General features: G+C 39.7%; 1 protein-coding gene across 2 annotated transcripts in view; it reads right to left on the bottom strand.

Annotated features, from left to right (window-relative positions):
• The window catches only part of Abca13 (ATP-binding cassette, sub-family A (ABC1), member 13), a 492,930-nt gene that overhangs the window by 150,190 nt on the left and 329,665 nt on the right, over positions 1–13,075 (bottom strand). For both annotated transcript variants that reach the window (NM_178259.3, XM_006514706.4), the window contains 4 exons: positions 12,263–12,346; positions 5,635–5,704; positions 2,199–2,317; positions 150–237 (listed from right to left, as the gene is read on the bottom strand). In NM_178259.3, coding sequence (NP_839990.2) covers positions 150–237; positions 2,199–2,317; positions 5,635–5,704; positions 12,263–12,346 — 361 coding nt within the window. The remainder of the gene's footprint in view (positions 1–149; positions 238–2,198; positions 2,318–5,634; positions 5,705–12,262; positions 12,347–13,075) is intronic.

Raw genomic sequence — 13,075 nt, 5'->3', positions numbered from 1 at the left:
AGAGAATCTTCATAACACAATCGTTCTCAATTTTCAGCAACAAACACTGGCATTTGATCTGTCTTCAGCAAGTCCATGCTCAAATATGTATCTGGGCTTTTGTTTACCTTAAATACTTTCTAGAACATAAAGAAAGGGGATTTGATTACCTTCGCCAAAGTCCTTGGTTTTGATGTGTTTGTCTTCACATCTTCAGCATCATTGGGTATTTGTCCTCCAAAAGACCAACCTCCAAGCCTATTAGGAGTAAGTATGATGTTAGTCCTAATCAGATTACCAGGATTTCACTCAAAGGGTGATTCAGAGCCAAAACATAGCAGTGAGAATCATCCCAAGACAGTAGTCTGCTGAGCATGTCTGACCTATAGCATGACCTCACCAACTGAGACACCTGCTGATGGTGGTGACCTGACCTCTATTTACCACCCAGAAAGAGGATATCGCTTATGAAGAAGGAATGGGCATGGCTCACCAAGCTAGAAGATATACTTAGTAGAACTTAGCAGTAAACAGCATTGTGGAAGGACATGGCTGTGACTCTCAGCACTCTATTTCAATTCATATCCACTATTCAGGATGAGTTGCCCCAGTTCAGCCTTATGACTGCCTAGTTTGGCTCTCCTGCTCTGTTCTTTCCCTTTACCACTCTCAGGGCTTACCTTGCTCTAGAAGGCATTGCAGAACTATAGTGGGTGAGGTACTTATCTTTTGAATTGTCCCAATACCTTCCATCAGTTTTATCAATTACCACACTGAGTTTTATAATCATTAACTTGCTGGTTTGCCTTTCATGCAGCTAATGAGTTTTTTCCTGGGTGAGAATTATGTAACTTTATCTCTGTGGGCTGTATGGTATCGTATACTTATTAAGCTTCTCAATATAGCTGACATAAGAAAAAAGGTAAGAAAAAAGGTATACATTAATATTGGCTTCTCAGAGTCTGGATGGAAACAGACTGAAGAACAATCCTGTTCCATAGCACCCTTACTGCAAATGTTAAAGAATAGGACTGCATTGCCATCTGGCTCAACTGAATTTATTCATCCATTCAACAGGCTTAGACTGGGTACTTCTGATATACCAAGGTACTATTCCAAGTTCTGTGAATACAACTTTTATCCTCTCAAGGTTAAGAAGGAGAAGTAGAGATTGTAGAATATATTTAAGGGTGCTAGGAGGGCACAAAAAAAATGCAGGGAAACCAAAGGTCAGAGAAGGTCAGTATTGAGGGCAATGATAACACACTGGCCTGGCAAAGGAGGAGGAGAAGCAGATGCAAGGGGGTATGATATCATAGCAACATAGATAGCAAACGGATGTCTGCATCTATGAAGCAATGCAGTGTGTTTGGGGTACTTGGGAAATTTGACAGAATAGTAAATGCTGCTGTCATTGCAAGCAATGTGAAGTAACCATACCTATCTACCACATCTGTAGTCACCTCTTTCAGTTTCCAAAAACTCCACACAAAATTTTTCCCAAAAGCCACAGGAATTGTAAGACATGATTTGTTCCCAGTTTCCATTACTAGGTACTACAAAGTAGGGGGAATTTTAACAAGAGATCATTATTTCATTATGCCAGTAGCTCTTCTGCTCTGCTCCCTGAAGCAGCAAGACTGCCACTGGCTCCCCTGCCTCTGCCACTGATGAGATCTCAATTGATATGATTGCCCCAAATGCTTTAAAGCCTGAAAGCCAGCAGTGGAGAACCTGACAAAGGCCTACAGCATGGCTTTGGAATTCATATGAACACCAAGGTGCACATTAGGCTTTTGGGCTTTACTGCGTATTAACATTTAAAACAATGATGCATTTTTTTTTCCTAAACTATGGTTGACTCTCAAAGTCCATGATCTCCACACATCTGTGGGTTTTTCAACCAGCTGCTGAAAATAATTGTGTTTGCATTCAACATATATAATTATCATCTTTATTATTATTATTCTTCATGAAACAATGCAGAATAGCTGTTCACATAGCATTTGTAGTCTATCTGGTACCATAAGTCATTTAAAGATGACTACAGAATGGGATTTTATGTAAGTACCACACCACTATTTTGAATAAGGGATTCAAGCTCCTAAGGATTTGGGTACCCTCTGGCCTCTGGGTCCTAGAACGAGGCTCAGTACATGTGGAAGGATAACTGTAAATCAAATAAAATAGGTAGGATCCAGCAACAGTTTTGTACACACCTTGGTTTTGCAGATGGCACCAGCAAGTACTCTTCCACATCATAGCCCGAGAGGTTGAGCAGTGTGTGTCCCAGGCAGTTGGTCAGAGAGGGAGCACCAGCGCTTTTATTTGGACACTTCTGAAATTGTTTTCAAAGAAATAAAACAGAAACTTTTCAGAATCCACAATTGACTTACTGACATTACTTTAAACTAAATGTGACTTTTCCTAGCTTTCGATTTTTAATAAATTATCTCCAGCCTTTTATATATTCTGATTTCTGAAGTCTCTTTAAGAGCTCCCTGCAGTCAAGGGTTTCGTCAGAATTCCACTGTGCCCTCTGCTGTCAATTATATCTAAGAACTTCAAATCCTTTTTTGCATGTAAGTTTGGGCAGATCTGTAAGAACTAAAAAGGGAAGATGTTTTCACTGGCGTGATCTTTCATTTGAAGAAGCTGCGAGAGTCGGAGGCAACGAGTAGGAGAAAGGTAAGCAGAGGATTCAAAGGCCGGTGTTTCTTTCATATGTGCTGGAGGCCAAACTCAAACAGCCTTCTGAGGTTTGCCTAAGTCTGCATGATGAAATGGCCATCGAATGAGTAAGGAGGAAGTGGTCAAGTCACTGTACGACTGCCACACCACCACAGACAGAGTTCACGCTAAATTTGCTCTGTTTCTACTTCTGTAAGAGCAAGTTTGGAGGAAGTGGTATGTGAAAATAGAAAAACTGTCTCTGAACTTTTTACTCCAGCATTGGGAGCTTGTTTTCTCTTCAAAACTGGAATTAAATCACCCTGGCCTAAAGTGTGGATTTGCCGCTCCATTCCTGTACATGCAAGAGCTATGGCAAATCAAGAGGGTCTTAGAAAGCATGACTTTCAGAAAGGTGTGGATTAGATAACAAGAATTTTAATTGCTGGAAATTATGGCTTAACTAAATTCTAACATGTGTAGAAGTTTTAAAACTCAGATCAAAGAAACAGTAAACAGTTGCTGTTAGATACTGTAGCAGGAGGAAGGGAACTCTAGAAAGCTGCTGGTCACAGCTCCAAACCTTCAGTTAAGCAGAAGGTATAAGTTCACAGGCCCAGTGCACATGTTCACTCTAGATCAAACTATGCTTTGTATACTTGAAACTGCTGAGTTCATTCTCTTCTAACACAGAAACTTGAGCAAAGTTCCATTACTGTGGAAGGACTCAGCAATGATGCTTAATATGTTCATTCTTATTGGGTGTGGTAGAAAAAATGCCTTTAATCCTAGTGCTCAAGAGGCAAAGGCAGGCAGATACAGGTGAGTTCTAGGATAGCCTGGTCTACAAAGTAAATTCCAGGACAGCCAGGACTGTTACACGGTCTCTGGACTTGTAACGAGTCAAGGAACAAGGGATATGCAATGAGGAAATAGATGTGGACTGAGGGCTTCTGAAGGGCAGAACTTAGGGAGGTTATTCTTCCCTTCAGTCATACACAGTTAACTGACATCACCATGATCAACAAAAGGAGGGGAACTAATGTTGGACATCTGTTCCCTGCACACTTTCCCATGTCTCTCTAGAGGTAGCCTTAAGGCACAATGATTTATGCCTCAACTCCTTCCTCTGAGGTCCTTGGATCACTACTAAAATGACTGCTATTTCTCAAAGTATGTTTGAGAGAACACAGAGCTCACAAGAAAAATTAAAAAAGGAAAGAAGGAAGGAAGGAAGGAAGGAAGGAAGGAAGGAAGGAAGGAAGGAAGGAAGGAAGGAAGGAAGGAAGGAAGGATGGGAGGAAGGAAGGATGGGAGGGAGGAAGGAAGGATAAGGCAAGAGAGAGAAAAGCAGAAGTAGCAGAAAGCATGGCAGGAGAAAGACAGAGAAGGGAGGGGAAAGGGAGGAAGAAGAAGAGAAGTAGAAAGTGATTCTTTAGTCAAAGTGCTTGCTGACAGTGCTGCATGCTGTCCACCCTGCTACCTACTCAAAGAGAAGTTATATGGAACAGTTCCTTAGAGAAGCAGTAACAATGCTGTTTGCCACTGTTCCTGAAGTGTTTGCCCACAGATGGTACTCATTTGGCATCTTTCTTTTCTTGCATACATATTATTGAAATCTTATATTTCATGTGAACTGGACTGAAGTAGGAGCCATAATACCATTCTGATAGACATTCATTCTCCCTATCCCTTGACACCCTATCTAACCCAAGTAGACTTTAGAGTTGTGGTGAGAAAAGCCATCACTCTGACTAAACTAGGTTCCATAGCAAGCACTGAGAGCATACGATGTTAGAGGTTTCATGATAAAATGCAAGAACAGAGACAAAGAAAACTGAAAAAACTCTGGCCAGTGCAGAGAGTCAAGGCATGCAGGCTAATTCTCTGACCACAATGTCTACTAACATGATGTCCGCTAACTTCAGGGCCATCAGTCCTTATAGTCACCCACCATGAAGCTGTATTGTCTTTCTCTCTTATTTCCTGACTTTTGTCTATGAGAAGAAAGCAAATGAAACTATTCAGAAGCCAACTCTCTAAAGTGACTAAGCTGCTGAAGTAAATGAATCCCGTGAGCCACTAAGTGAAAAAGCCCATCAATGTGTTCTCCTTACGGTCCTTCCCTTTATGGATGATGAGTGAAGACTTTTTGTTTCCCTCCAGAGACCTAGCATTGCAAGCAGGACCTCCATGTCTACTGTATTTGATGCTGGAATCAAACTTAGGGCTTTGTGTGTGGTAGGCAAACACTCTTTCAGTTAAACTATATCCTTAGCCTTTTGAAAGGTAAATTAAGATTGCCACATCAGATGGTTGGGTGTAGTCAACAGATCTAAGCCTTTCACTAATTACCTTCTGCAATTTCCTCTGAGGTGAACTGCAATCGATTTTCCAAATAAATTTCAGTTTTTTTTTTTTTCTCTTCAAAGACAACATAGCTATGGCCTTTACCTTAAAAGCAAAATATCTACTTTCTTATATCTTGTGTATATCAATCACATTAGAAGTCTGAAGTCATGTCTTAGGTTTTAATGTCTAGTTTCTAGAACATGAAGAAAGTTATGAAGAAAGTCTTGAGGTCACCCTGTCTTGAGATGTGAGAAGATCTCCCTTCAAAGGGGAAGTCTAGCTTCTCATCTCTACCTGGGGAGGATTCATCTGCTCAGTGCACCCCAGTGGGGATGATGATAAAGAGGTATGAGCGAGCAGTAGAGTTGGTAGGAAAGCTATAGGTGTGAGCAGGGCGTGAGCAGGCAGCAGCGTCTGTAGGAGAGCTGTATCATGTTCACTGTCAGGGATGAAAACTCTCCACAAGTATGTAATGTGGACATTAAGAGACTCAATAACCAAAATTAGGATTAGGCAGGTTAGAGCTACTAATTTATTATTATTATTATTATTATTATTATTATTATTATTAATCATTATCATTATTATTTGAGCTTTATACTCCAAATGGAAAAGGGTACTTCAGAAACATACCAGGCAGCCACATGAGTCCTGGGATTCTGGGCCAGAATAAGGGTCCCTATGCCAGCTTGAAGAATTCATCCTGAAGAGGGAAGAAAAGAGAAATTGGAAAGACAGTTTAATGAAAAAAAAAAAAAAAAAAAAACCTACTTTATTTCCATAGAAGCACATTGTGCCACAATAGAACACCATTCAAAAGATGGCCATCTCCTTGCCGCTAAGACAGAACTCTGGCTTTTTTCACAGTGTGAGCTATTAATCTGATGACAATAGTTTATGACCATGCCAAGATTTCACGATGTGACACAGGGATTTTCTTGGCTGTTCATGCTGAGCAGGTTATCTGGGCTCCATGTGGACTCCAAGACTCTCAGATCATAAGCAGATATCAAGAAGCAACAAGTAATTGCTTATTTATTGCGTTAGAGTGACATGTTTCTTCATTTCTGTGTCATGTCAGAGTAACTTAATCACTTAGAGAAGAGCTACAGTTAAGTTTCCACATGAGGAAAGATGGTGAGGATTTGGGAGACAGTGAATAGAAATGAATAAACAACTCTTAAACTGCATCCTACATTTACTTATTTAATTGTGTGTGTGTGTGTGTGTGTGTGTGTGTGTGTGTGTGTGTGTGTGTGTGCTATAATGCAAGTGTAGAGGGCAGAGAATCACTGTTAAAGTTAGTTGGGCAGGCAGGCAGTTAGTTAGTTAATTAATTATTCAGTTAGTTAGTTCTCTCCTTCCATCATAGGAGGCCCAGGGATCAAGCTCAGGTCTTAGGGTTTGGCCCTAAGTTCTTTTACCACTGAGCCATCTGGCTAGCTGTAGAAAATACAGCTTTTATATTCTATGTTTCTGTAGACTTTTATCCTTGAACATTCCAGACAGTAATATTTTTACAATTTTAAGTCAAATTTTACTTTAGTGCAGATAATTAATCTGAATTACTCAAATACCAAGAGGAGGTAAAATTCACATTAGTTTTAGCTTATCCCTCCTCTCCCTGCTTCTCAGCTCTCAAGGCAAGGCTAGCAGCTTTAAGACTTTAAGCCATTAGTTGGTGCTCACACAGCAGGACTGACCTGTCAAGCTGAAACAAGCCCAGGTTTCTCTTCTTGGATGAGCTGCTCCAAGGGCAGATAGATAGGGAAATAACACCATGTTGGAAACAGCCAGTTCAACAAAAAGCCACTTGTCAGTTCTGCTCATCTGGCTGGCAAATATCAGTTCCATACAATTTTCTAAATACTAAAGGTGATCACAGACTTCCCTAGTATTAATATTTTGAATAATTAGCACAGAGGGGTTCCAGTTAGGAATTTCTGAGTTAACATGGAAACAGTGCTTAAGGGAGTCGCATGTTTTAGCCAGATGGCTGTAATCTAATTAGTTTTGTTTTTTAAAAACAATGACTGTTTGCATCTCTTACTTCCAGCAGGGGGTACTTTTTGCTGCAGGTGCCTTAAATGATATTCAAGGGATTGAAGGTTGTGGTGTAGATGTGGTCTCTTCTGCAGAGCCCATGTGTGCCAAGGAGGTCTCAGGGAGGTAGTGTTGGGAAGGGTAGACTATCTGAGAGGGAAACCAGGTGCAAGGCAATTCAATCACTGAGGGCATATACTCTCATAATAGATTCACTGTTCCCATGGGACTGTACTTACATAGCCTGTGAGAGTTAACAGTAGATTTATAGCAGCCTGCTGCAAGCAGAGCTAGCCTGGTCTCTGGCTATTGACTTTGGCATACATTGTCTTCACGTGTCACCCACCATTATCAAATCTATTATCATGCTGCTCACCAGGGCCACACAGATGCTCACATCATGTTCTCCAGCAAAAGAACTCAGAGCTAAATAAACCCATTTTTTGTAAAACAATACCCTGTCCCAAGTATTTTGTTATTGATGGACCAGCCTGATTCCATGTTAAGATTACAAACCATCTAGTAACAAGGCCATAGTAAGCTAATTCCTGTTTCCTGGAAAGCTTAAGTTTGACCATGTGTTGATCCAATTTCTAGGATTTGACATGTTCCACACCTCATATCCTAACCTCCACCCTAATAAAATAAGATGTTTTGTCAAGATACAACATAATCAAAAACTTGTGGAAAGTCCCTAGCCTTGCAGGTTTTAGAAAAAAATAAAATAGTAAAATAATAAAACCATTTCTCTTGTGTTTGGGACTGTTCTCTCAAAGCCCACTTTAGAAAGACAGCCCTGACTGACAGAAAATAAAGCCTGCTCAATTTGACCAAAAGTTTTGGTTCAGTAATCTTTACTCTAGCTCAGTAGTATTAACAGTATTAACACTACAACCACAGAAAGGAGAGTAATATAACTTTTTATAATTTAATGAGTTGTTTCTAAAGTCCTTATTGTCCCATCTTAATCTTCTGGTATTTTTTAGCTTTCTTTGATAGACAAAAAAGTTCCCTAAGATTTGAATGCTAATCCATGACAGTATTTAACAGATTGGAGGTTTTTGGGTATCTCAGCCTCCAACAAATTTTGTGTTCAAAGATTTCCTGTGAAGCTATATAAGCATTCATAAGAGACAGGCAGAAGAAACTGCCCGTTAGGAATCATACACATATTTGTAAGTTTCATTCTAGATATTATCTAGATATACTTGGAGTTCTCAGAGCATGTCCTTCATGTGCTCTGTAGCACACAACAGTGTTGTTGTTTGTGAGTTCAATGGGCTTTGAATACGGTCTCTACCATTTGGACTGAATAGGTCTTTCTGCTTTAAGGATGCCTGTACTTTTTAATAGCATAACATGCATGTTAAATCTCAAATAGAGGGACAGATGCTGTAAGGACCTCCTTCTTCCTAAAAAATAAATAAATAAATATAAATAAATAAAATGGTTTTCTGGATATGCAGTTGCTTATAGGGTCAAAGAAGCTTCATAGGGGTCACCTTGCAGCTTGAGGTGAAGGTTATTAGTGCTCAAGTGCAAACACATTGATGATAACCGAGGCTGAGTAAGCTATCTTCTTCACAGTCAGTGATGGTGAGATCTGACTGAGGCAGCCTGGGATCCAGCTGTGTTCTCCACATGCACATGGCTGCCTCAGATTCACCCTCTGTGCTACCCTTGATCTTCACAGTCATCTTCACAGATGAGCCTGACCAGAAGCAGAGCCAATAACCACTACCACCATCTAGCTGCCCTGCTAGCTTACCCTGAGCACCGTTCTGGACAAGGAAGGGAATGTGGAGACTGTAGGGGTAGAGTAGGGGTGCCCTAGCAGCACTGTAGAGGAAATGAGCTGGACATACAGACAGAATTGTCATAAAGTACTGATTACCCGCCGGTGTTTTCCTTTGAAAGAACAGATAAAAGAATTGTCCTATTTTCTGCTAATCATTCTATCATTAATATGACATTAGGCCAAAGATGGATCGCATGTGCTCCTGTTTATGCTCCTCAGAGGTATGTGTATTTTACAACCTGTATGTTTTCAGTAGAGAAGAGAAAACGAACACATCCGAAACCTTCGTCGGATAAATCCCTTTGTCTTCCAAGAGAAGACTGAACCGAGGCAACATAATTAGTTTTCTTGTAATCCTTCCATACTGAGATCATCAATAGTTGTTTAGTCTCAACTAATTACCAGTATGACTAACAAGCAAAATAATGTCATCATGAACTAGGAAACATATATCTAACTATTTTGTCTGAGTTCTTATGTATAACACTGAAAAGACAGACGTGAAGGATCCAGGACACTATCGTGGTTTTGCTTCACTTGTTCCATTTGTAATTATAAATTTCTTAGGAGCAGATTCCTTGCATTAATCTTGGTCCCTCTAATAATACTTGATTTGCAGTGCATCCTCAATGAATAAGAGGGGAAATGACAGTAATGGAAGCATTTATAAAGCAAGGCATGCTTTATCAGGGTGCAGAAGCCAGGCATCTGCCCCTCTCTGAGTATTGCTCTCAGAGCCCCCCAAAACCCTTCTTCAAAGCAATCAGCACATACTGACAGGCTAGTATTTTATATTCTTTGTTGTTGTTGTTGCTGTTGTTGTTGTTGTAAATATATGAAATTAGCGAAATACTAACAGAAAAAAATTGAGGTTTTAAACTTGCAAAACCTCAGTCATGGTTCTAATTTTATGGGCTTGAAAGGATATATAGAGGAAGAAGGCAATATATTTTACTGTAGCTAGCTATTTTGAGGTCATCACTTAAATGCAACATGGTCATTTATAAATACTGATTCCAAGTTTTAAACACAGCTTTATATTGTGCCTCACTAAGTCTCACCAACATGACTACTGAAACGTGAGCTGAACAAGGAAAACACTAGTAGACACACCAAAGTAGATGGGAGAAAGCCCACGAGGACTCAACCCTACAGAAAGAACTGCAGGCAACTAAGGGATGCTGAGTGTGGGAGAAACAGTCTTTCCAGAAGAAGAGTGTATCAGTGGAAATATAAATAAAAGTAAGATTATACAGACCGGATATGGGAATTATGTATATTCATATACATACACAATGACAATTAATGAAAACTGATGCTATAGATTTAAAAGGAAGAAAGGAAAGGTATATGGGAGGGGCTGGAAAGAGGAAATGGAAGTAATATATGTTGTAAGTATACAATAATCTCAAAATAATGTTTAAGTAAATTGGGAAAAAAGGCAAGTAGGCCACTCATCCATAAACATAAAACAGCAGTTACAATCCAGAGGACATGCAACAAGGAAAACAAATGCAAACAGTGTTCATGGTGTTGGGCAGTTGCAGATGGGATGTCATGAAGTCGTAGCTTTTCCACTTACTGCCTTTCATGAGGCCTTAGGCAATTTATAAATTTTTTTCTAAAATTCAGTTTCTTCATGTATGATGAAATACTGTCTCTCAAACATCCCAGGGTTTGGGTGGGATTTATATAGACCAGAAAAAACAAAAGCTGTCTAGAAGCTGTGAATTTCAATGCCATTAATAGAAACAGCCTTCCAGGCGCTGAGGCATAGACCTTTCATTCCAGCACAGTAACACCCTTTTTGTTTTGTTTTGCTTTGTTTTGTTTTGTTTTGTTTTTTCGAGACAGGGTTTCTCTGTATAGTCCTGGCTGTCCTGGAACTGACTTTGTAGATCAGGCTGGCCCCGCCTGCCTCTGCCTCCCAAGTGCTGGGATTAAAGGTGTGCACCACCACCGGGCCGGCAGAAGCACCCTCTAAGGCATGGAGGCACACACCTTTCATTCCAGCACAGTAACACCCTTGAAGGCATGGAGGCATACATCTGTGATTCTAGCACTAGAGAGAAGACAGGAGAAGGATCAGGAGTTCCTGATCAGACTCAGCTACATACTAACTTTGAGGTCAGTCTGTGATACTTAAGATGCCAAATCAGAAACAAAACAAAATACAATTAATACTAACAACAACAACAACAGCAATAATAATATCTATTGATTGTAATGCATTTGCCAGGTACTGTGACATAACATTCCCAGGTTGATCTTTGTATTAAATCTTCTATTATTCCATTTACCCACAAAATAAGTAAATTAAAGAGTTTCCTATTACAGAAAAGATCGTTTTTGATTACTTCAGAAAAGCTGTTGAGTTGGCATTAGCTTATTCATATCACAATACTCAATGAATATTGAAAAACGTGGCATATGTATACAGTAGAAGAGTATCCAGCCATAAAAATTAAATCATGCAGCAACCATGAGTAGAACTCTTCATGAACAGTGAAGTATGACAAAGAAAGAAAACTACCACATGTGTGCATGTTGTCTATTAGATTAAAAATAATATAGTGAGAATTCGTTTCTTAAAAAAAAATCTAGGTTATGTGAATATGTTTTTGTTTTAATCCCATCCAGTTAAGAGGCTACTTCACAGCAGGTGACTATCATTTGCCTCATGTAGTAGCAGGAGCTACTAGCTCCATTAGGCATTCTGGGGACTTTTCAGTGCTCTTAATGCCAGGGGCTCAAGAGAGGCTGCGGGCATGCTGCAGGGAGGCCTCTCTTCCCCAGCTTCTACTACATCCTGTTGATGTGGCTTGTCAAGGGTTCATGTTGGAGATGACTTGATGGTGGAGAATGGACTTTCCCAAAAAGGTTGGTGCCCCTAATCAGCAGGAAATATCTATTTTGTTGGATGACAGAGGTCTATGCCCCATTTCCCCTATAACCTTCTTCCACACCTACCTAGTGTTAGAGAGTTGGAAGGGATAAGGTTGGAATAATGTTGGGGTTGGAAGGAAGATAGAAGTATAAAAACACATTAAATAATAAAAAAATATGCCAATGATGTCTCAATATATACAAGTGTTCTTTAAAATAAGTAACACACAATTCATGCTTAGTTTTTTTTTGTTTGTTTGTTTGTTTGTTTGTTTTCTGGAGTCCTCCAGAGCATGTGTCTATGAAAGATAGAAAGAAGTAATTAGGCAGTTTGTTCCTGGCCATTCCATAAAATGAGGCCCATTAATTAGACCCACTAATTAGACCCATTAATGTTCTACTCATTAAGATGACTTTCACTCCATGTAGCCTAAGTGGGAACACAGACTAACCATCCTCAAGGGAAGCAACACGCTGGTCTCCAGAGCTGCTGGTGTAGGAGTCTCTGCCGTGCTGAGGGCACCAGATACTTACCTGAAAGCATCAGCACAGACAGGGTCTTGATCTCGGAACTTGCGCAGAAGCACATGAGTTAGGTCTGGGCCATGGTTCCCACTGCTGTTGACGGTGAGAAAACAAAGCACCATTAGAAGCAAGCAGAGAACCCACTCTGACCTCACCCTGGCCAACCTGATTGGGCTAACAACTTCCAGAGTATCAGATAAAGCTAATTTCCCAGTTCTTTTATGGAAAAGGTCATGAACAAGGATGAAATTGAAAAACTTCTTCAAGCACAGCTATTGCCACCACTCATATGTGTTTGTGTGTGTTTCTAGTCAAAGCACATTATTTTTCTCTTATTTTTCATTCATTTTCTAACCACTTTTACATATTTTCATGGATTTAAAATCAAATTCTAAAGGCTGCCTAATATAATGCCATCATATGTTAATTTATTAAAATCAGTAAAATTATTTTCTCCATGCTGGAGCCTTAACTTGGAACAAATATTCATCCTATTACTCAGCAATTCAAAACCGCAACTGCAACCTATATTTATGTCCTTTGGTTTCTACATGCCATTGAACTATACTTCTGTAGTAAGAAATCTTCAGCACAAGGTGGGACCTATGCTTTAAGCACACTTAGAGTGATGGTGTTATGGTTTACTGACCATAAGCCTCACATCTATTCATAGTTCAAGAAATATTGCCAAAAAGCAAGGTCATTGATACTGATTTTTTTTAACCAAAGAAATAATTAGCAGCAATACATTCATGTCATTGTGAGGAAAAAATGCAGCAATAAACTCTAGGAAAAAGTTTAAATTTTGTACATCAACTTTAA

This window comes from Mus musculus, chromosome 11, assembly GCF_000001635.26.
Source record: "Mus musculus strain C57BL/6J chromosome 11, GRCm38.p6 C57BL/6J".
NCBI classification, from domain to species: Eukaryota; Metazoa; Chordata; class Mammalia; order Rodentia; family Muridae; genus Mus; species Mus musculus.
Note: the sequence above shows the minus strand (reverse complement) of the source record. Positions and strands in the feature narration are given on the sequence as shown.